This window comes from Mauremys reevesii, linkage group 7 (genome assembly GCF_016161935.1).
Source record: "Mauremys reevesii isolate NIE-2019 linkage group 7, ASM1616193v1, whole genome shotgun sequence".
NCBI lineage: Eukaryota > Metazoa > Chordata > Testudines > Geoemydidae > Mauremys > Mauremys reevesii.
In genome coordinates, this window is record NC_052629.1 from 30,614,263 (window position 1) to 30,636,194 (window position 21,932).

The following is a 21,932-nucleotide window of genomic DNA, read 5'->3' on the forward strand; positions in this document are numbered from 1 at the left end:
GGTTGGAACTGGTCTCTTGCAAGTACGCTGAAGCTCTCATTTCAGACTCACCTACTCTAACATTAAGAGTTTACCATTAAACATCTTTTTTAAAATTGAGTATTCTCTTAGATAAACCTGATTTTGTTTCAAACCTGTCTGCAAGCTCTGAAAATTATCCTATGAAGAATGGTCCATTTGTGTCACTCTCATCTTTAAAACAAGTTATGTTGATTTCCCTAAACTTAGTTCTCCTCTTTATGCTCACTGTCCCTTTGGTCTTCTCTTGGCACTGGTATTTCATAAACTCATCTGTGCTTTAATTATAGGATCCACTAGCTGGTATAATCCCCCGTACACTGCATCAAATATTTGAAAAACTTTCAGACAATGGTACGGAATTTTCTGTGAAAGTCTCCCTGTTGGAAATCTACAATGAGGAACTTTTTGATCTTTTGAATCCCTCTCCTGATGTAGGGGAGAGACTTCAAATGTTTGATGACCCCCGTAATAAGGTACAAATCTGAATTCTAAAACTTAAGTGGGGCTCTTGGAATGACTAAATAAAGATGTGTGACAAAAAAGATGTGTAACATAAACTCCCGTCTTGACAGAGGGGTGTGATTATCAAAGGATTGGAAGAAATAACTGTGCACAACAAGGATGAAGTGTATCAGATTTTGGAAAGAGGAGCAGCAAAAAGAACAACTGCAGCTACTTACATGAATGCATACTCTAGGTACAAAACTTTCCTCTTATAAGATGTAATATTTTTGATGTAACAAACCTGGTGTGACCAAAACAGTCAAAGATTTTGAAATTACACTGAACCCTGCTTGAGCTTGTGGCCCCCATATTAGTTTAGGCTCTCAAGATTAGGGCTCTACTGTGGCTTTGTAAGTCACACCTCTATCATCCTGCGGGATGTGGAGAGTGCAGCACAACACAGGCACACCTGGAAGCATTCTGCCTTTGGAAGACACAGGTAGGCAAAATGCCTGTGTGGTCATGTGCAGAGGTAGCTCTTTTTGAGGGGCAGAATGCTGTTTCTAGACTCGGCCTCCTCACTCACTCATGATGTCCAGTCAACACAAGCACCAGAATGCTACCAGACCTCTGCCAAGATGCACAAGAGGAAAAAAACATTCCTCAATATGGTACCTAGAATAACAACACTTAATAGTAACTCAAGTACTGAGTTTAGCTTTTGAAGCTTTTTGGCAAAAGGCAAACACTCACTCATAGGGCAATCAGGTTTTTTAAGTGAAAAGTGTTGTGGTATGTACTAATAGGAACTGAAACAAATTCCCCCTGGAATATAGGCCTGGTTGATATAGCTATGTTGGTCAGGGGTATGAAAAATCCATACCCCTGACCTTACTTCACTATTCTGACCTAAATCTCAGTGTAGATGCAGCTGTGCTAATGGAAGAACAAGTCAGTTGATGTAGCTACCATCATTCAGAGAAGTGGCGTTCCTACATTGATTGGGGAGAAACCTCTTCCACCAATGTAAAATGTGTCTATGCTACAGGGTTATGCTGACATAGCTACAGCAATGTAGCTATGCAGATACAGTGTTTGTAGTGTAAATATACCTACAGAGATCACATACTTATGGTGTGCTGTAGTCACTTAGCTGATAGGCCTTTCTTGGAAAGATAGTTTCCTTCTCTCTAGCCACCCTTCTGTATGTTCTCAGACAGAAGCATCTGCATATTAGTGGTGTCTCTAGTGTTTATTGCATATCTCTTACCAGTGTCACAATGGTGGTGAGACTTGTAAGTGGGATACTGTCAAGCTAAAAATAAGTCCTAAGCTTTACTAATGTCTTAGATAAAAACTGAATTTTAAATTTTTATCACTGAATACTGCTTGCTTGTATTTACATAGCTTGGACAGTAAAAATGCTTTTCAGATTCTCCTATACTGTACCTGTGTGTACTTAATACTGTACCTGTGTGTACTTAGTGCATTGGTTACAAACACTACAGGGCATGTTCGTTTTCTTTTTTTAACGCTTCCATAAGTTGAATGTATAAAAATATTTGTAGAGTTTATTGCTTTTATGTCTTCATACATTTTTTTCCTGAAACCTAAACACTGGGCTGAATTTTCTGATCCTGACCCTTCTATGTTGTTAATATATTAGTGCCTTTCAGAGGGTCTCATTTTTAAAGGACCTATTTAGAAGCGTGCTTAGTAAAATAAGATGATGTATTAGAAAAGTGCCCATCTATAAAAATCAATGAGCCAAACTTATCCCTGGTACAAGTCCACTGATATCAGTAGCACTTCATAAGTGATTGTCTTGCAAAAAGAAGAAAAGTTGGTTTTATGGGGATGTCTGTTTTAAACTGACTGACTTATTTTGCAGTCGTTCACACTCTGTGTTTTCAGTCACCATACACATGAAAGAAACTACAATAGATGGAGAAGAGCTTGTTAAAATTGGGAAACTAAACTTGGTAAGTATCTGCATTAAACACCAGAGTTCTATGAAGGTGACAATCCTAGAATAACAAACTAGAAGAAAATAAAGCTTTGCCTCGTCTCAATTGAACAACTGACATTAATTCATAGGAGAGGCGCTTATGCTATGTCTACACTGCACTTTTGTTGTTAATACTTTTGTCAGTCAGGGGTGGGGGTGGGAAGGAAACAACCCCTGACCGACAAAAGTTTTAATGACAAAAAGCACCAGTGTGGATACTGCCACAAAAAGCTACTGCCCCTCATTGGGGGTGGTTTTATTTTGCCGGCAGGATCAATCTCTCCTGCCTGCAAACAGCAGCTAAACTTGCATTCCTCACAACGGCACCACTGTAGTAGCACAGCGGTGCCACTGCAAGGTAGGCAGTCTAGACATAGCCTTAGATACTTTTGAAAATCCTTCTCGGTGTGTCTGTACCTTCTTAAAAATCTGGCCCTATGTTGTTAGACCATGCATTTTTGTGTCCTGCATAAATAAGTGGTGAGTGTGACTGATTAGTATATGTCTATATGTAACTATACCAAATTCAGAGTTGTTTTGTGAATGCTATTTTGACTGTAAATATCTTTGTACCTTCATCTTGGACTGGTATTCCAGGAGGTGTCAGGAGAAATACTTGCACCCAGCAGAGGACTAACAATAGAGAGCAATCTGGAATCATTAATCTGGATGGTCTTCTATTCAAATGGAAGCACTATAGGGCAACTCTGCTGGCTGTAGCCTAGGGGAACTAGCTTTACCAGATTGGACTGAATGGGCCTGTAACCAAGCAACAGATTGAGGTGTATTTCATACATTTAAAATACAGGTTATATGATTAAATTTATAGGCAGCAGGTTCAATACAAACGAGAGGAAGTTAGTGGGTTTTTATATACAGTGCACAACTAACCTGTGAAACTCATTGCCATGGAATGTTGTGGTTGCCAAAAGTATAACTGGGTTCATGAATTATTCAGTTCTTTTTTGGAGGATGGGTCCAACAAGGGCTATTAGCCAAGATGGTCAGGGACACAACCCCATACTTGGGGTCATCCTAAACCTCTGACTACCAGAAGCCAGGAATGGAAGATGGGGTGGATCATGCCATAATTTTCTTATTTATAATTGCCACCCTAAAGCCCTGATACAGGCCACTGTTGGAGAAAGATGGACCATTGGTCTGACCCAGTATGACAGCTCTTATGTTTTTATGAAGCCATTGAGAAGAATATACAATAGATACTCCTAAGTCTTAGGGAAGCTAGGCTGTACACATGGTGGCATATTGATATTTTGGGAATCCTTCTTTATCTTCAGCTTTACAAGATAGGAGTTGTTACAGATGTCATCTTTTTTTTTCTCCTTTCAGGTTGATCTTGCAGGAAGTGAAAACATTGGTCGTTCTGGAGCAGTTGACAAAAGAGCTCGTGAAGCTGGAAATATCAATCAGTCTCTGCTTACTCTGGGGAGAGTTATTACTGCTCTTGTAGAAAGAACCCCACATATTCCATACAGGGAATCTAAACTCACTAGAATCCTGCAGGATTCTCTTGGAGGGCGTACAAAAACATCTATAATTGCCACAGTTTCTCCTGCATCTGTAAATCTTGAGGTAAAGACTTGAACCTGCCTACCTTTGTGCAAGATGATCCATCCTACATTGTTGTTAGTGGGATACTTATTCCAGTAGTCTGTAAATTTTATACAAAAGTTCAGATGAAGTACTGAAATCTTAAACCTTCATCTAGAGGTCATGTGTCTGTCTTTGTACTTTTATACAGGAAACTTTGAGCACTCTAGAATATGCACATAGAGCAAAGAATATCATGAATAAGCCTGAAGTTAACCAGAAGCTGACAAAAAAAGCTCTCATTAAGGTAACTTTCCCGTATGCTTTCACAAATTAAAGGCTAGTTAGATGTATTTCTGTCAGGCCAGCCAAATTGCAGAGCCTTGGCAATGTTACCATTTCACCCTGTCCTGTAGGCACCACTTCAGTGATGAGTGGGGTGTTCATCAGGGTACTGGTTACAGCTTTTGGTGTGGATACCTGTTCAGATGGTAGCAACTAAAATCTGGCAAAATATTAACACAATGTGTGCTTCAACTCAGACACACGCATCCCAGACTCTCATACAGTTGATCAGTCATTAAGGTTTGACAGATAACGCAGCATATCAGATAAAACTGACCCTTAGTAAAAGAACTTTATAGGTGGTTATTTTAAGATGTTAGACACTGCCTAGGTAACTTTTACTGTTGAGCACTATTGCTTTACATCTAATCAAATTTATTTAATGAGAGGTTCTGCAATGCTGTAACTGCTTTCAAGATGTGAAACTAACAGTACTAACACATCATTATTTTACCTTCCGTATACAATTTTTCTTAAGGGCATGTGTAACATCTTACAGCGTAACAACCACTTTGCTAACTCGAAATCAAAGTAGAAATGTAATTTATCAAACTGGGGTCTTCGGTCTTTTACAGATCATTTTTGTTACAGGAATATACAGAGGAGATTGAACGCCTGAAACGAGATCTTGCTGCTGCACGAGAGAAAAATGGAATCTATATTTCTGCTGAAAACTATGAGTGAGTCCTTGACTATTGCAAAACTCGGTGTGTCAAGCATGGCAACTACATCCTCAAATGTAACATAATTTATAGGAGCATTTGTACCTGTAAGAACTGTGGCTAGTACAAAGTCAGTTTCTCTAAACCAGTGGTCCCCAAACTTATCAGGGTTGCAAACCCCCCACCCTCCCATTACCTCTGTCTGTGCCCACCAGGGCTGGGAGGTGAGGGCTGAGACTGGGGCCGCAGGTGGGGTTGGGGCGGGGAGCACAACCAAGGCTGGGGGAAGGAGTGAAACGGAGCCGCAGCTGGGCCACAGTGGAAGCTAGCAGCCGGGCCCATGGCCGGGTGTGGCTCTGCTCCTGGCCGCAGCCTCAGCTTTGGGAATGGAGCTGCGGCCAGGAGCTGAGCCTGGGGCAGGTGTGGAGCCAGAGCTGCAGTTGGGGGCTGGGTACTGTTCCCTCACTACCCCCTGTGGAGGCTGGCCCATGTTGTACTTAAAGTACTGCACAGGATCTTTTCAGGGGGAATAAGGCAAAGCACCACACTTACTGGTAATACATGTAGTAATTAACACTGTATCTTATGCATATGATATATATTACTCTCATGCACTCACACAAGCACACTCCGTCTTGTTGTTGTTACCAATTAGTTGCTCCCCTTAACTTCACTGGCCAGTTGAGTTAGATGGGGGAGGGGTGGAGCCGGGGCTTCTGCCGATCCTGATTGATGTTCCCATGTTGACGAGACGAGACCCAGAGTCCTCTGCAAGACACCTCATGTTTATAGCAGCTTCCCTCTCATGCAAATCTATACCTGATTTAAAATCTGTATCTGTGTCCGTTGTTCCTTCGTACTGTTTTTTTCTGATGTTATCCCAACGCTGTTCAAAGAGGGTGTTTTCAAAAGAAGGTGCTTGCTTCTAACCAAAGCCATCTTCTTTAGTGAGCCCACTTGACATGTTTTATTGTTCTTGGGTCTGGCTTCCATCCCCTTTCCAAAGGTTGCAGCTGTCTGGAGGTGCTTGCCTTTCACGCCTTCCTCGTTCACATCTCATTCATTCAACAGGGCAATTGATTAAAAAGTGGTGGGGGGAGATCTTATTCTACTCCTAGCAAAATGACATTTTTTAACATTATACCTAGGCACAATACAAAGTTTTATATATAAGGATCTGATACAAAGTTGTATGAAAATAGAGGCATAATACGAAGTCAGATGAAAGTTATGTGAAGATGCTTAATGCAGAGATTTATCTACACCCAGGCCCTCAAATGTTCCTCTGCACCCACCTAGGGGGGCATGCCCCACAGTTTGGGGACCTCTGCTCTAAATTCTTATCTGCCTCAGAATACCTGTGAGTGCATTGGTCAATAAATAGTTCATCTGAAGGAAGAAACACACGGTGGTTCTTCTACATTATACTGTCCAAATCAAACTGGCACCAATCCTTGTTGCATTTGAATGAATAAGAACACAAGAACATAAGAAAGGCCGTACCGGGTCAGACCAAAGGTCCATCTAGCCCAGTATCTGTCTACCGACAGTGGCCAATGCCAGGTGCCCCTGAGGGAGTGAACCTAACAGGCAATGATCAAGTGATCTCTCTCCTGCCATCCATCTCCATCCTCTGACGAACAGGCTAGGGACACCATTCTTACCCATTCTGGCTAATAGCCATTTATGGACTTAGCCACCATGAATTTATCCAGTCCCCTTTTAAACATTGTTCTTGTCCTAGCCTTCACAACCTCCTCAGGTAAGGAGTTCCACAAGTTGACTGTGCGCTGCGTGAAGAAGAACTTCCTTTTATTTGTTTTAAACCTGCTGCCTATTAATTTCATTTGGTGACCCCTAGTTCTTGTATTATGGGAATAAGTAAATAACTTTTCCTTATCCACTTTCTCAACATCACTCATGATTTTATATACCTCTATCATGTCCCCGCATAATACTTATTATGGATGTATTAGCAGGAGTGTTGTAAACAAGACATGAGAAGTAATTTTTCTGCTCTACTCCATGCTGATTAGGCCTCACTTGGAGTATTGTGTCCAGTTCTGGGTGCCACATTTGAGGAAAGATGTTGTTCTCTGCACTTTCTCCAATTTGTCCACAACAACAAATTATTAAAGGCCTAGAAAATATGGCCTATGAGAAGATTGAAAAAATTGGGTTTGTTTAGTCTAGGGAAGAGAAGGCTGAGAAGGGACATAACAGTTTTCAAGTACATAAAAGGTTGATGCAAGGAGGAGGGAGAGAAAAATTATTCTCCCTAAGGAGAGGACAAGAAGCAATAGGCTTAAACTGCAGCAAGGGCAGTTTAGGTCAGACATTAGGAAAAACTTCCTAACAATCAGGGTGGTTAAGCACTGGAATAAATCACCTAGGAAGACTGTGTAATCTCCATCATTGGAGATTTTTAAAAGCAGGTTAGACAAACAGCTGTCATGGATGGTCTTAATATTTAGGCCTGACATGAGTGCAGGGGACTGGACTAGATGCCCTCTCGAGGTCCCTTCCAGTGGTACGAGTCTATGATTCTAAAGTTTATATGGAAACTAGGATAAAGGTACCATTAAAATAACCACGCAGCATGAGAAGCATTAGGTAACTATTAAATCAATCATGTTACATTTATTGTTTTAGAGCTCTTAATGGAAAAGTGACAGTTCAAGAGGAACAAATTGCAGAGTACATTGAGAAAATTAGTGCCATGGAGGAAGAAGTGAAAAGAGTAAGTGAAGTCTTTTAACAATACTTGTCTGCAAACAAGAAATTGGGGGGGAACAACTAGATCAAAGGGAGGAGCTTGGTGTTGTGATATTTTTAGAAACTCCAAACATTGTGAGTTTACGTCTTGTAAATCTAAATCTTTCTGATGATGTTTGTAGTTCTTGCATAATTTAATATGTTCAGTCAGAAAAGAACAAAGGTAGAGCTGCCTGAAACTCAGGATTTCTTGTTTGCAAGAAACTGAGATTTCAAAACTTGGTTTCCAATTTTGACCTAAACCAGTTTTTTCTATATTTTTGACAAACTGGAAATCGTGGTGGGGGGATTATTTCAGAAGCAGATGCATGGTGTTTCTGAAACAGAATAGACTAGCAGCTGCTGAATGAAATTGACATTCTCGTCGGTTTTGCCCCTGCCCTGGAGCACATATCCTGGCAGCCTGTCCCAGGACCTCCAGGCTCCTGACTCCATGTTTTGTAGCCTGGAAGTCCAGAAAACCCCAGCCAAGTCAGATTTCTTATGGCTCCCTGGTGTTTAGCTGGGATTCTGGAAGCCCTGGCAAGGTGAGGCTTCCCTATAGCTGTGGACCCTTGAAGCCCAGGTGAGTTGGAAGGGAACCAGACAAGTTTCCTAAGGAAAACCTGCCTGGCCAACAAGATTCTGATGGTGCACTGTCTGAGATTCAACAAAAGTTTGTCTAACTTGTCTCACTTTTGCAATACACTTTGGTTCCAGCAAACTGGCACTTTGTGACCAGGTCTAAACAAAGGCTGTTTGTATACCAATGGTACTTTAGGAAGCTTAGTCAGAGTGTGCTTAGTCAGTTTTGTGAAGCTGAAGCTAAACTTCAAACCTCCTAATCAAAAATAATTATTTGAAAGGGAAACGCAATGCTTAACTCCTTACTAAGTGTGGCTTTTCACTTTGGTAACTTGTAACAGCATAATGCAATATTCCACTTGGGTTTTAAGCTTGCCTTAGCTTAACATTGCTCTGATGGACAAAAAATTGGACTCTAAAATGTTCTTTTCTGGATGGATCAGCATTTACTTTTCAGGGTTTGTGTGAGAAAAGGTGACTTTTCATTGCACATGTGCAATAGGATAAATCTGAGAATAAGAAACATTCTCCAAGATCTGGAACTACAAAGTTATCAAATATTGATGTTACAAGTCTTGCCTTTAGCTAAATTAAGTAATATTAATTGAATCTCTTTCCTCCTTGTATTTGGTTAGGCTGATTTTAATGGGAGAACCTTAAGTGGATGTAATTATTCTACAGAACTTTTCCTTGTGATTAACCATCTTTTCTTGTTTTGGAGAAAAGTGTCATTGGTACTTGTTTTGAGACGTATTCAAGTTTAGTGTACAAGGTCTCAAATATCAAACATACTGCTTAGAACTGAGACTGCATTTGTAATTAACCAGTCATCTGATAATTTGGCATAAATCACATTTTTGGGGAGAAGATATTCTTCCTAATGAATATATGATTTGGAAGTATGACTAAATTGGTCTTCAGAATTCTTAAAATCAATATCTCCTCATTAACTGCATTATTTCAATTGCACTTTAGGTCACTGAGCTGTTCATGGCTAATAAAAATGAACTTGAACAATGCAAAACGAATCTGCAGATCAGGGCAAGAGAACTGGAAGACACTCAGAAAAACTTGCAAGAAACCAAGATTCAACTTGTGGAGGAGGAATATGTGGCTTCAGCTTTGGAGAGCACTGAGGAAAAGCTGCATGGCACTGCTAGCGAGGTTATTGCATTTCTGTTAACTAATTGCAGGTGTAACTTCCCATATTCTATAAGCAATTCTATCAATAATATGCTTAATCTTTAAGGGAATGACTTGTGAAAACTGTACTGGTACAGTATCTTGCAAACTGATCTTAAAACTGAAGACTGGAACAGACTTATGAACTGACTCACTCCACAGTGATGGGGAGGGGACATCACTTGAGATGGCAAATTTGTTTGTTTGTGACAGTTTGATGGTTGACTATTCACTAACCAGCATGCTGCCTTCCTCAAAGTCATCCTGCCCTAAAAGCTCTGAGCTCCAGTGTCTTCCAGTGTGCATCACCCCAGAGTGTGGTGAACCAGCAAATGCTTATTCTACATGGCAACTCAAGGGATGACCTCCAGCCCTAAATGGGATAAACTGTCCCATAAAATTATGGGGGAGAACTAGGGTGCAAACACTTTGTAGAGGAGGTCTGCAGTAAAGTCCTATAACCTGTTGTACTAACTGAGTGAACTGCTCACCACATAGTGTTACGTGCCACTGTTACACTTTGGGGCATATTGATAACTTCATACTTAGTACTGCTCTTAATTCTTACAGCAGTGACTTGCTGTAGAAAAGTTTGCTTTTTCTTCAAAGTGGTAAATCCTGTATCTATATTTACAATTCTTCTTTACCTATATTCCTGTTGAGTTCTTTCCTGTAACAAATGGAGATGGTTTATTTGCATTGGCTACTCCTGGGGGAATTCTGTGCCACTGCACGTGCACAGAATTTATGTCCCACACAGATTTCTTTGCTTCCCTGCAGAAAAATGACCTTCTGTCGGGGAAACAAAGGGAAGCCACAAGAGTGGTCATGCAACCCTCCTAGCAGTATGTTTTTGGTGCCCAGGGCAGCTGGCAGAGAAGTAAATCACTGTTGTGGGGCAGTGGGTGGGACTGGGGAAGACCCGGCTGGTGGCTCCTAACCTGCACCAGATTCAGCTGCTAGTCCTGGCATCTGGAGCTGGGTCAGACCCAGCTGCAGGAAGCTCTGCAAATTCCCCGGTCCTGCTTCCTGCACCCATCACACCTCAGCTGCAGGGGGAGGGATCCTTGTACAGGAAGCTGCTCCCCCATCAGCCCAACCCCCATGCATCCAGACACCCACATACTCAGACCCTCCCACTGAGCATCATCCCCCCGCACACTCAGGAATCTCCACCCCTACCCCCTATGAGCCCCACTCCCCCTGCACCTGGATCCCCGCCCCACCGAGCCCCAACCAGCTGCACCTGGATCCCCACCAATCCCCACTCGCATAGCATCTGGACCCCCCACCGAGTCCCCTACACCCAGACCACCCTGCTGAGCCCCAACCACCGTCACTTGAGACACCCCGCAGAGTCTCATTACCGTTACACCCAGAACACCCCAACAAGCCCCTGTGCATCCAGATCCCCCACTGAGCTGCCTGCATCCAGATTTCCCCACACAGAACCCTCTCAATCCACACTTGGATTCATGCTTGGATCCTGCCTTGCTGAGCCTGCCTGCCCACACCTGGTGCACCTGGCACAGAGAGGCAGGGCCCTGGGATGTTTCTGGGGAACACTTGGTCCTTGCGCTGTGTCAGGGTTGGGTGCAGCCTCACTGATGAGTCCGTGTTCAGGGGGGGCTGCAGAGTGATCTCCCACCTCTGTGCAGCCAGTTGCCTGTGCTCCCCAATGCCATGCTGGAGCCTCCACATTTATTTGACAAATAAAATTTTTCAAAATTTTAAAATATTATGTGCATAATTTTTATTTTTTTGGCATAGAATTTTTATGTTTTTGGTGCAGAATGCCCTCGGGAGTAATTGGCAGGCAAACTACATTGTCAAATTCTATATTATTCACTACAAAAGTAGCGGGAAACCACCTAAATGTCAGAGTCCTAGGGAAGTGTGTATTTACACTTTAGCGATGGGATGCCACCATGCTCCTTTGCTTCCTATTGTCCTATTTTTGGGACAATTGTTGCTGGGATGTTAAAGCCTTGGTGTGTCTCTTCTCAAAGTTAGTAAGTATAAACAATGTCTTGTCTGCAACTTTCTGAATGTCTGAGCACCTGATCGTAGTTTACACAAGGATTAAGAAATTAACTGTAGTGATATACAAAGCATGTTAATGCAAACTCTTAGCTTCCCTTCCTTAGGGATGCAACTCCTACGTTAAACAATATGTTTAAGTTTTCATCATCTAAGTTAAACGAAGAACTATAGTACACCCTTCAGTTATGTTTTGAGGCTGAAGTGGTTCATCTGAAGATTGACAATGTAACTTTTTTTTAATTTTATTTTAGTTGCTTAATACAGTTGAAGAAACAACAAAAGATGTGTCTGGTCTCCATGCAAAACTAGATCGTAAAAAAGTAGTTGATCAACACAATGCAGAAGCCCAGCACAGATTTGCAGGACAAATGAATGCTCTGTTTAGCAAAATACAAGATTCTGTTAATGAGAACAGTTTGAAACAGCAACAAATGATAGAATCTTACTCTAATTTAGTTGGTAAGTGTAACAAGTTTATATCAGTCTATCTTCTGACTTCTTACATGAACTCTGTGCAGCAGAAATACCAAAGACTTTCCTAAAATTGATATGACATGACATAAGGACCAGGCTTTACCTAAAATACTAGAGCTGAATTTTTTCACACCAATGATAGTCCAAGTTGAGTAATCATACCCATACAGCAAAGGTTATGCCCAAACATCCACTTCAATTTGCTGTGTTGTAGGCAACACTTGTGACTGATGAGAGGCACTGTTTCTGGTCAGGGCAAACTATCTGTTTGTTCTTGTCCTAGTACCACATTATTAGCGTATCCTAACATGAACCCTTATCCTCTTATGCCATAGGACTGTTGGGAAAACTCTTTACAAAGTTTGTAATGTTCTGTTTACCTTTGTAGGTGACCTTCTGTCTGCCAGCTCTTCAACCACTAATGTTATTGCATCAGCCGTATCTTCATCTTTTGCCTCTGTTGTGGAAATGCTGTCTGCTGAAACTTCTTGGGTTTCTGAAAAAATACTAGAACAGGAGACTCTGTCAGTAAAAAATAAAGCTGAGTTGAAGAGATTGATGGTTAGTTAATCTAGATGCTCTTGAGTTATTTTGGGAATATGGATCTTTCCTGCTTTTAAAGGGCCTCCATAAACTTGGTCTAGTCAGGTTAATAAAAATAACTTTCAATTCAAGGAGCTGTCTCAGAGCCCTCAATTGCATGGTTACTGAATCTTTAGGGCTTGAAGTAAGATGATGGGCCATTGTTGCAGGCTTTTTAGAAGTAGGTTGGTATTGGTTTATACTCTGTTCACATGTTCAAGGCTATCTTCCCAAACAGAAGGTCTGGAAACTTTTTTTTCTAATGATTGTTGAGATTCTGGAGCACAATTCTACAGCAAGGGAGATTCTGGAGCAAATTTTGCAATTTCAGAATACACAGGGCCCTGAATATATTCAAATGAGTCTGAATAATCTCTTGCAGACTTGAATTGAGGAGCTGTCTGGTATTTAATTTTTTTTCCCACCATCTTTTCCAGGACGAGCATAAATCTGGAATGGAAAGAGCATTAAGTAATCTGGTACCTGTGGTAGAATTTGTATTGGGAGTAAACCACATATTATTTCAGAATAACATCAAGACCTGTTCAGCTGTGGCAGAAAAGGTAAATGCATGGATATTTTTCTTTCACACAGACTTCTTCTTGGACTTCTAGTTTCCTAGTATTCTAGTGCATTTTGTTGTTGTCCTGCCCAAGCATCTCCCCTTTTGTCCTCATTCTACTGTGCTTTGTTTCACACCATCCCTTATGTTTAGAACAGCCTGTTGCCTAATATACCAACCTCCCTTTAACTTCAAACTTCTGCAAAGCCTACCTGCAACAACTGCCAGAGGTTTGTCCACCATACTTTATTCAGTAGTGCCTTTAAACTGCAAGCTCTTTAGGGTGTAGAGATTTTGTATATGTATAACCAGTGTATGGTCATAGCACTAGGTTTATGAAAACCTCCACTTTAATTACCATAATTCATGGCTTCCTTATCTAACCTTCATGTAATTTATTTCCCTCTAAAGATGGAAGGACATAAAGAGGAAACAAGCACCTTCTTTACAAAACACTCTCTCGCTCTGAATAAATTACAGGAAGATATAACCAGTGTTCTGGCTCAACTTCAGAATGACTGTGAGAGTTTAAAGGAAGAAGCAGAGCTGGCAAAGCTGGCACTTAAAGAGGTAGCACCTTTTTCTTAGAGCAAGAAGATGGAATTAAGCATTTTGTACCTAGTGTTTTTCACCTGGCTTGACTTAAACTCATTTGTAATAGATCTTCATACTTCATCAGTCAGTACTATGACATAGTTTCCCATTCATTTAGTTTGCTTGTCCTATTTCTGTTAATCAGCCTCAATTGTGATGCTTTTTCTAGCTTGTGGGGGAGATGGAAATATCACATGTCTGCTCCTGGAGTGGCCTATAGCTGTTGCTAAACTGTTGCTCGCAACACACACCAAAAATCTAAGTGAATCCATTGTTTACATCTTTCCTGAGCACAACTGGTGGTTATGGCTTTAAACTGTATTGTACTTTTTGATGTGCTATATAATACCTTCCATGAGGAGTCTATTAAATTAAATTTAATTATGTTGAAAGTGTTAATGGCTTTGAGGCAGGTAACACCCCTGTCCGGTGTATAACTGCATTTTTCTTAATAGGGCACAACTCAACTCATGGCTTCTCTTCAGAGCCAGTTGAATTTATTGGTTCAGGAAACCCAGCAGAATTTAAGTGGTGTATCTAAAAAGGGTGGAAACTTGAAGACCGCTATTGCTGTTGTCCAGGAAAATGTCCATCTGTAAGAACTATATTGTTTTTCGTATACTTATAACATTCTCTTACATAGATTACCATGAATGTAGATTACCATGCAGTATGTTCTTTTTGGACAAGCCCACCTGTTAGAAGTGGGTCCTGCCACAAAACTCAGATCCTGATTCAGATTTCCCCAACATATGAGGATATGTGGACCTAATTTCTGCTCAAAGTTGAGACTTTTATGTGTCTTGCAAGCAAGAGGTTCCATTTTTTTCAGGAACTATACATTTATGAGTAGTCATCAAATATGGCTGGGCATGGCTCCCTGATTACTGCTGCATGCTTACACTCAGTTCTGTAGGCAAATTAGTTGATATCAATAGTAAATTAATCTATCACTTGAAAAATGGACTCACTGACTGAACTAAACATTAGAGCCCAGGATTTCCAAAAGTGGCTTGTGACTTGTCGGGGCCCACCTTGAGACCCTTGGAAGAAATCTGATTTTCCTAGGGTGGGTGCTTGGTACCTTCTGAAAATTGAGGTCTTTATAAGACTTGTCAAGTGGACACCCTTGGTCATTAGTCACTTTTGAAAATCTTAGCCAAAATTAATGTAATAACTTATTAAATCCCGCAGTAATACTAGATCAGTTGTCTGTCTCCAACCTTTTTACACAGGATCACATTTTTAATTTAAGGGCAACCCAGGATCTACCCTGCCCCTTCTCCAAGGCCCCTTCTCACTCACTCCATCCCCCCCCCTCTCTCTGTCGCTTGCTCTCCCCCACCCTCACTCACTTTCACCAGGCTGGGGTTTGAGAGAGGGGGCGGGCTCTGGGCTGAGCCTGGGGTAGGGGATTGGGATGCAGGAGGGGGTATGGGGTGTGGCCTCCCGCCGGGCAGCTCTTACCTCCAGCGGCTCCCAGTTGGCGGCACAATGTGTCTGCCACTAAGGCAGGCTCCCTGCCTACCTCAGTCCCACGCCACTCCCAGAAGGGGCTAATGAGCCCCTGCAGCTTCTGAGGGGGGGAGGGGCACGTGGCTCCATGCGCTGCACCTCTCTGCAAGCACTCCCCCCGCAGCTCCCCATTCCCAGCCAATGGGAGCTGCAGGGGCAGTGCTTGCAGGCAGGAGCAGCCCATGGAGGAAGACCCCCTGCACTCACGGGGCTGTGCCACCCGCTTCTAGAAGCAGTGTGGGGCCGGGGCAGGCAGGGAGCCTGTCTTAGCAGCAGCCCCACTGCACCACTGGAGATTGCGATTGACTGGGAGATCCTCTAGGATTGACCGGTTGGTGAGCGCTGTACTAGATTATGGTTAGGGAAAGCTTTACTGCATAAATAGCTTAAACAGAAAACATTCCAATGGAATCTTATTATAATAGTATTGGATCTGGCTTACTTTGAAATTAGACTGTCACTGCTGCTGTTGTCAAATCATATTAAATGCATGATGGTTTTTAAATAAGCATTTCCAAATACTCTGATCTATATTATGAATCTGTTCATGCAGGCAAACTACAGACCTAGTCAGTTGTACAACTTCCCACCACAACAAATACATTGCATCTTTGGATAACTTCTCACGAGAGATCAGGCAGCTAAACAAGGAAGACAAAAAGTTGCTGGAGGAGTCCACTGAATGCTGTGAACAGCTTCGCAGAACTCTCACCACAGTGTGTCAGGAGACAGATGAATGGGTTGAATCTGCAAATACTAAGATTGACTGCCTTACTGATCAACAGATCTCCTCCTCCCGCAGTGAGCTGGAACGACTTCAGTGTTTGCAGAGGGTAACCGATAACTTTTCATTAGACTATGAAGTTCTCAGTGGAGAGGACCAGAAAGTAGAATATGTGTAGATACAAATCCAAAGTCATCTGTATATCATTCTGCAGTACTATTGTTATGCAACAGGCCCCCTGATCAGGATAGAGGTTGGCTTGCTTCTCGTTTCCTGTAACATGTACCCAATCTTTTGATATGTGACATTAACCATCTAAGTTCCATCTAAGATGCGCAGCCATGCAGCTGCCTATTAAGCGGCGCTCAGGGCAGCGAAAGGGAAAGATGCTTCTCCCTAAACCCTGGGCCTGCCGCGGCGCCCCAGCCCAGCCATGTCGGGGGACAGATGCCCCTCTTCCCAGCCCAGGTGCTGCCGGGGGGGAGACGCGGTCCTCTCTCCCCACTATAGCCTTGGGGAGTCCCACTGCACCCCAAACCCCTCAGCCACACCCCAAAGCCCACACCCTCAGCCAGAGCCTGAAGGCGCCCCAGCCCTAAGCCCCCTCCCACACTACGAACCCCTTGGCCACATGGATTTTGTTATGTGCACCAATATGGAGGTGGTGTGTGTCACATCACCTCCAATTGGTGCACATAACAAAATGCATTCTGCTCGTGGGTAGCATAAAAACATTATCCAACTTATCTGGTCCATAGTCATGACCTGTAGACTGGTGTAAAACTTTAGCACACTCCCTTTGAGAACTTGCATACACCCCTTAGTCTACAGTAGATTTGTCAGTGGGAAGGTTTGCATAGTGATCAAGTATAGAATATGGCTTTCAAGTGGTAGCTAGCCTTTTAATTATTATCATTGTTAGGTTTGGCATTAATCATTGGGGAAAATGTTCCCCTTTGGGGCTACTGCTATTTCTGGTCCTTTATTTTTCTTCCTTTCACATTCTTCTTTTCCCTGTCTGTTTTTTCCTTCCTTGTAACAACTCTCCCATCCATGGATTTCACTCCCAATCCTTTCCCATGCCTTTGCTAAAATACATAATGAACTAGTTTAATACTGATGTTTAATGTGTCACTAGACTTCAGAGTTAACACCCCAGTGAGGAAAATGCACAGCTAAATGTTTCAGGCTGTCTGAAGACTCAGGAAGAAAACACTATCTATTCATTCCAGATGTCTTCATGTCTGTAATACTTTCTTTGCAACCTTAAGGGCTAAAAATGCTTTCTAAAATGTAAACTTTCTTCCTATCCTCTTGCAGGTGTTTTTATCCTAGCATTGTCCAATATGCAATTATTTACATCTTACTTTGAAGCATTTAGTGCTATTTACTGTTGGAGACTTGATACTGAATCTGAGAACCCAGTGGTCTGATCCAGCATAGCAATGTCTGTGTTCCTATGACTAGCTATTGGCATCTGTTCCCAAAGGATAGCATGTACGTTCCAAGAAATGGATTATTTTAAATACAGCTCTCAAAATGAACATAAATCAGCATGGCCAAACTCTTCAATTTGAGGTCACATTTAAGTTTAGTGACACAACCTGAAATGTAACTTATCTTGCTCCACCAGTTAGGCAAGAGACCTTAGCCTTAATTTTATTGTTAATTTGGTATTCTGTCTTTCAGAATGCAAATGAAAGCTGTAATGCATCAGTTGCTGAAGTCACAGACCAGATTAACAGACAGAAAGCTGATGAAGAGAGGTCACTGAATAGCCTCCTGGACCACATTAAAAATGATAAGGAGATGTTCCTGGAGCAGAAACTGATACTCCATGAGGAAGCACGATATGGATTGACTCAGGTTAATGCCTTCCTGCAGGAGGAACTTAAAGTGGATATCCCAACAGGTATTCACAGTGGGGGATGGGAAGGGGAATGGTCTCACAGCAAGCTACTTGAGTACCGAGTTCATAAGCTAAAACTAATGGGAACATGAAGTAACTGATAGTCTTGAATTTTTTTTAATATGGACAAGAATGTCTACAAAGAATGCTTTCCACATTTCATTTAATAAAATCTGGAAGTGTTTAATAATTCCATTCATTTTTACATCAACTTCATTAAAGGGACAACTCCACAGAGAAAAGACTACTTGTATCCAGTGACTCTTGTGAGAACAGAACCTCGTGACCTGCTGCTTGAGCAATTGAGACGACAGCAACCAGAACTCATGGCTACATTAAATAGTGCAGCAAAGGTGGTAGAGCATGTGGATCAGGTAAACGTGAGATGGCATAAATACAAGGCTCCATTTTGTAACCACTCATCCAGGAGATATGGGATTGAACAGTTAGCACAAACTTTAAAGGTGTTTCAGTTCAACTCTGTAAACAGAGTTCTGGAAGCCTTTACATTCTGAATTGCACTCCTCTGTTACAATGTGAGTATCCATGCAAAGCTCAGGAAATGCACAGGATGGGATAAAACAAAGTCTTATGTTTAAAAGGTCTTTTTTGCTTGATAGTTGTGCACGTAAAGATCTATAAATCTCTCAAAAGATTGTGCCACGTATTTTAGGGACTTGACCAAATGATTGTAAATCCCCTCTGAATTTAGCCATTCATGTAAACTGGAAACTTCTGTTTGCAGGACTCACTGGAGGAAGAAGAGGTGGTGCAGGAATTTAATGAAAGTATCTTCAGTGATAAATCTTCCCTGGACACAAGTGTGTGCTGTCAAACAAATAGTGGTGTTCCCTTTTTCCAGGTAATTTTACAAATATTGCAGACAGGTTTGAATTTGACCAGGAAGTGTGGTGCCTCTGCTATAATAGGGTCAGAAGTAGTTAAATGACATGCCTTTTAACAGCACTTGTGTAACATTGTCAGTGTAGGTTTGTGACCAGACTTAGTCCTTCAGAATATCTGAGACGTCATATATCTTAATTTAAAGAAGCAGCCAATAAATTCCCCCCTTAAATTGAGTTGGTTTTTTTTTTTTTCCAGCAAATTGAGCTGAAAGTAAGTTTTTCTTAAAATAGCAGCTACCACAGGGGAACATCAACTCATGTATTTTAACATAAAACTGCTCAGCATTAGATTAGATGTAGAACATCGACCATAATGGCTTTGCAACAGATTAGTACTCCCAACTCCATTGGGGAAGGAACTGGTAAACTTTGTTTTTTGTTTATTTTTATTTATTGACTAGTTAGTGTTAGCCTATGGGCTCTTCTTGGTAAAGTATTCAGAGCTGCTCTAATTTCACCCATGATCCCTTTTGGATAGCTAAGGGGTGGACTGCTTTCAAAGTTTGTACTGTCTAGTTATAGGATCTCTTTTAAGATGATGAGGTCCTTTGAAGAGAGTGAGGGTGAGAGTTGCAAAACCTCTTAACTGTCTCTAGCAAAAGAAGTATCTGGACATGAATCACTGCAGCACTCCAGGGATTAAATACTTGCCCTGCTGAACATAACCTCTCCAATGCGACTTGGAAACTAAACAGGCAATCTTCAAGGCTGTCCATGTGGACTACTATATCAATATTCGTTTCAGTGAGGGAGATCAAATGTTCTGAGGATTTGTTTGATGTATCCTTAAACACCTAATAATACATGTAAACTTCACCTTGTTTGGGCCTATATGAAACACAAAGGGCTAAACTGGTTACTCCTGGGGGAATTCTGCATCAAAAAAATAAAAATTCTGCACAAAATACTTTAAAATTCTGCATATTTTATTTGTCAAAATAACACATAATAATCACACAACTTTCAATTATTTTGGTAATTTATTTCAAAATACTTGCTGACAAGTATGTCTGTAACAATCCAGACAACAAAAAAGATTCTGGAAATTTTTTTTTGACAAATAAATTCCTTACTGGGCGTATTAATACAGAACTTTTGAATAATTCATTTAAACTAAATACAGAAATGTATTTCCCGCATCCCTCAGAACTCGTTGAAAAGCTTTGGGGAGTCAGGGGTAATGTAGGAGCTGAGTGGGAGGAAATAATTGGTGGGAAGGAGTCTGGGAGTGAACATATAGAGGGCTGTTGGGTATGGGTGGAAGAAGTATGTTTGGTGGTTGTTTTTTTTGTGGGGAAGGATCAGGGAGTTGGGGGTCCTTTCCAATGTAGATCCAGTCTGACTCCTAGCCACTCCCATTCAGTCAGGCACATCTGCCTCTGTCCCCATGTGTCCCCGCACCCCCCTCTCCTTATCTCCAGGTGACCTTGCACCTCCACTCAGTCCCCCCATCCCCATGTGGCACTGCACCCTCCCATTCAACCCCCACCCCAGTCTGTTTCCTTCTGAACCCCAGTCTGTGACCCCCAGCAGCCCCATGTGCTCCACGCTCTGTGCCACTTCACTCCCCCACCATATCCTGTGTCTTCTCACCTGGCCCCGCAGGCAGGGCGCTGGGAGGAATTCAGCCTCTCCTCCCTATCTGCTACTGGCTGCTATGGGCGGATGCTCTCTGGTTTGGCACCACAGCAGCCCCTGGTGGACAAACAGCGTAACTTCAGTGCCTCTGTGGCAGAACATATTTTCTGCGGAGGGAAAAAAAATCTGCGGGGGACATGAATTCTGTGCATACACAGTGACACAGAATTCCCTCAGGAGTAACTGGTAACTTATCAGAAGCCTAAAGGGTATACCTAAACTTGCATACAAGAATCAGATTTAAATCTAACTGCACAACCTTTCAGACTTATTTCTTTCTGATGGAATAATAATTGTTGGTTTGCTTTCATTAGCAATAAAAGTGTGCTGTTTATAAACTTGTCTCACTGCAGCTAAGGGTGCCCTCTCATTAATTATGGTAAGAACTATCTTTAAAAGAAATGAGTTCCAACAAATTAGTTCTTAGGCACATACCTCTAGGAATTCCTGTATCTTATTTTTGGTCTTAAGGAGAAAATCTTAATGCCTTTGGCTCATAAGACTCTTGTGTCCTAAAGAATAAATCTCCTTAGCAAATGTCTTCAGAAAATTGCCCTGTATAATTTTTTACGTTTTGAGTATTGTGTGTAGAATTATGTGGCAACCAGAAAATAGAGAGTAATGTTGCATTCTTTAGCATTGTGTGTAAAGGTGTAATACTAACTGGGAACTTTTTTAAACCCTGCAGCACAAAAAGAGTGTAAAAAAGGATAAAGAGAACAAATCTACAAGCATCTTGGAGCGGTCCAAGATGGAGGATACAACAGAACAATCTCTTCCCAAGTCTAAGCTTCCTTTAAAAGCACTGAACTAAGATATTTAATGCAGACCATTGCATTTGTAAAACTTACCTCTGATCTTCTGTTCAGTCTGTTTTCTCAACCATTTTCAGGTGCTGTATATAGTAAATCAAATTTTCTAAGAAGTTGTCCTGCCTTTTTGTCTGAATTGATTTTATACACTGTAACTTAGTTACATAGCATTTACAGACTTTTAAAACTTCAAATTATGGCTCTGTATGTTAAATAAAGACTTTTAAAATCTAAAGCCTATAATGCTAATTAGCCTTTCTGTAGCCATTTTTCCTTTCTTATAAACCAATACAACCAACAGATTTAAAACAGCATGGGCAGATGGGGATAAGCTTTCTAAATAGGTCACATCTACATTTTTTATTTTATTTTAATTGACTGTAAATATTGGCATTCTGCTATTATGCCTGCCTCAGTCTGTCTCCTGTTGCTGTGTAGTAGACTGGTGTCAAAGTACTGTCTTTATTATGTAAGTGGATACTTCAAAGAAGCCCATCAGAATCTGCAGTGCTGCTACAAATAAGCATTCCCCATATTAACAAACTTGGAAAATGTAAAAGTTTACCAGATCAAAAAGCCAAAACAAATACACTGGTCTAGCCCAGTGTCTCTCAAACTTTTT

General features: G+C 41.5%; 1 protein-coding gene across 1 annotated transcript in view; it reads left to right on the top strand.

Moving 5' to 3' along the window:
• Positions 1 to 21,545, top strand: part of KIF11 (kinesin family member 11) — a 34,043-nt gene extending 12,498 nt beyond the window's left edge. The window contains exons 6-23 of the mRNA XM_039546987.1: positions 309 to 494; positions 594 to 718; positions 2,357 to 2,447; positions 3,824 to 4,066; positions 4,236 to 4,331; positions 4,961 to 5,049; positions 7,684 to 7,771; positions 9,346 to 9,534; positions 11,847 to 12,054; positions 12,458 to 12,630; positions 13,089 to 13,214; positions 13,625 to 13,783; positions 14,263 to 14,402; positions 15,876 to 16,155; positions 17,736 to 17,958; positions 18,178 to 18,329; positions 18,701 to 18,817; positions 21,187 to 21,545. Coding sequence (XP_039402921.1) covers positions 309 to 494; positions 594 to 718; positions 2,357 to 2,447; positions 3,824 to 4,066; positions 4,236 to 4,331; positions 4,961 to 5,049; positions 7,684 to 7,771; positions 9,346 to 9,534; positions 11,847 to 12,054; positions 12,458 to 12,630; positions 13,089 to 13,214; positions 13,625 to 13,783; positions 14,263 to 14,402; positions 15,876 to 16,155; positions 17,736 to 17,958; positions 18,178 to 18,329; positions 18,701 to 18,817; positions 21,187 to 21,312 — 2,811 coding nt within the window. The 3' untranslated portion in view covers positions 21,313 to 21,545. The remainder of the gene's footprint in view (positions 1 to 308; positions 495 to 593; positions 719 to 2,356; positions 2,448 to 3,823; positions 4,067 to 4,235; positions 4,332 to 4,960; positions 5,050 to 7,683; positions 7,772 to 9,345; positions 9,535 to 11,846; positions 12,055 to 12,457; positions 12,631 to 13,088; positions 13,215 to 13,624; positions 13,784 to 14,262; positions 14,403 to 15,875; positions 16,156 to 17,735; positions 17,959 to 18,177; positions 18,330 to 18,700; positions 18,818 to 21,186) is intronic.
• Positions 21,546 to 21,932: the final 387 nt, after the last annotated feature.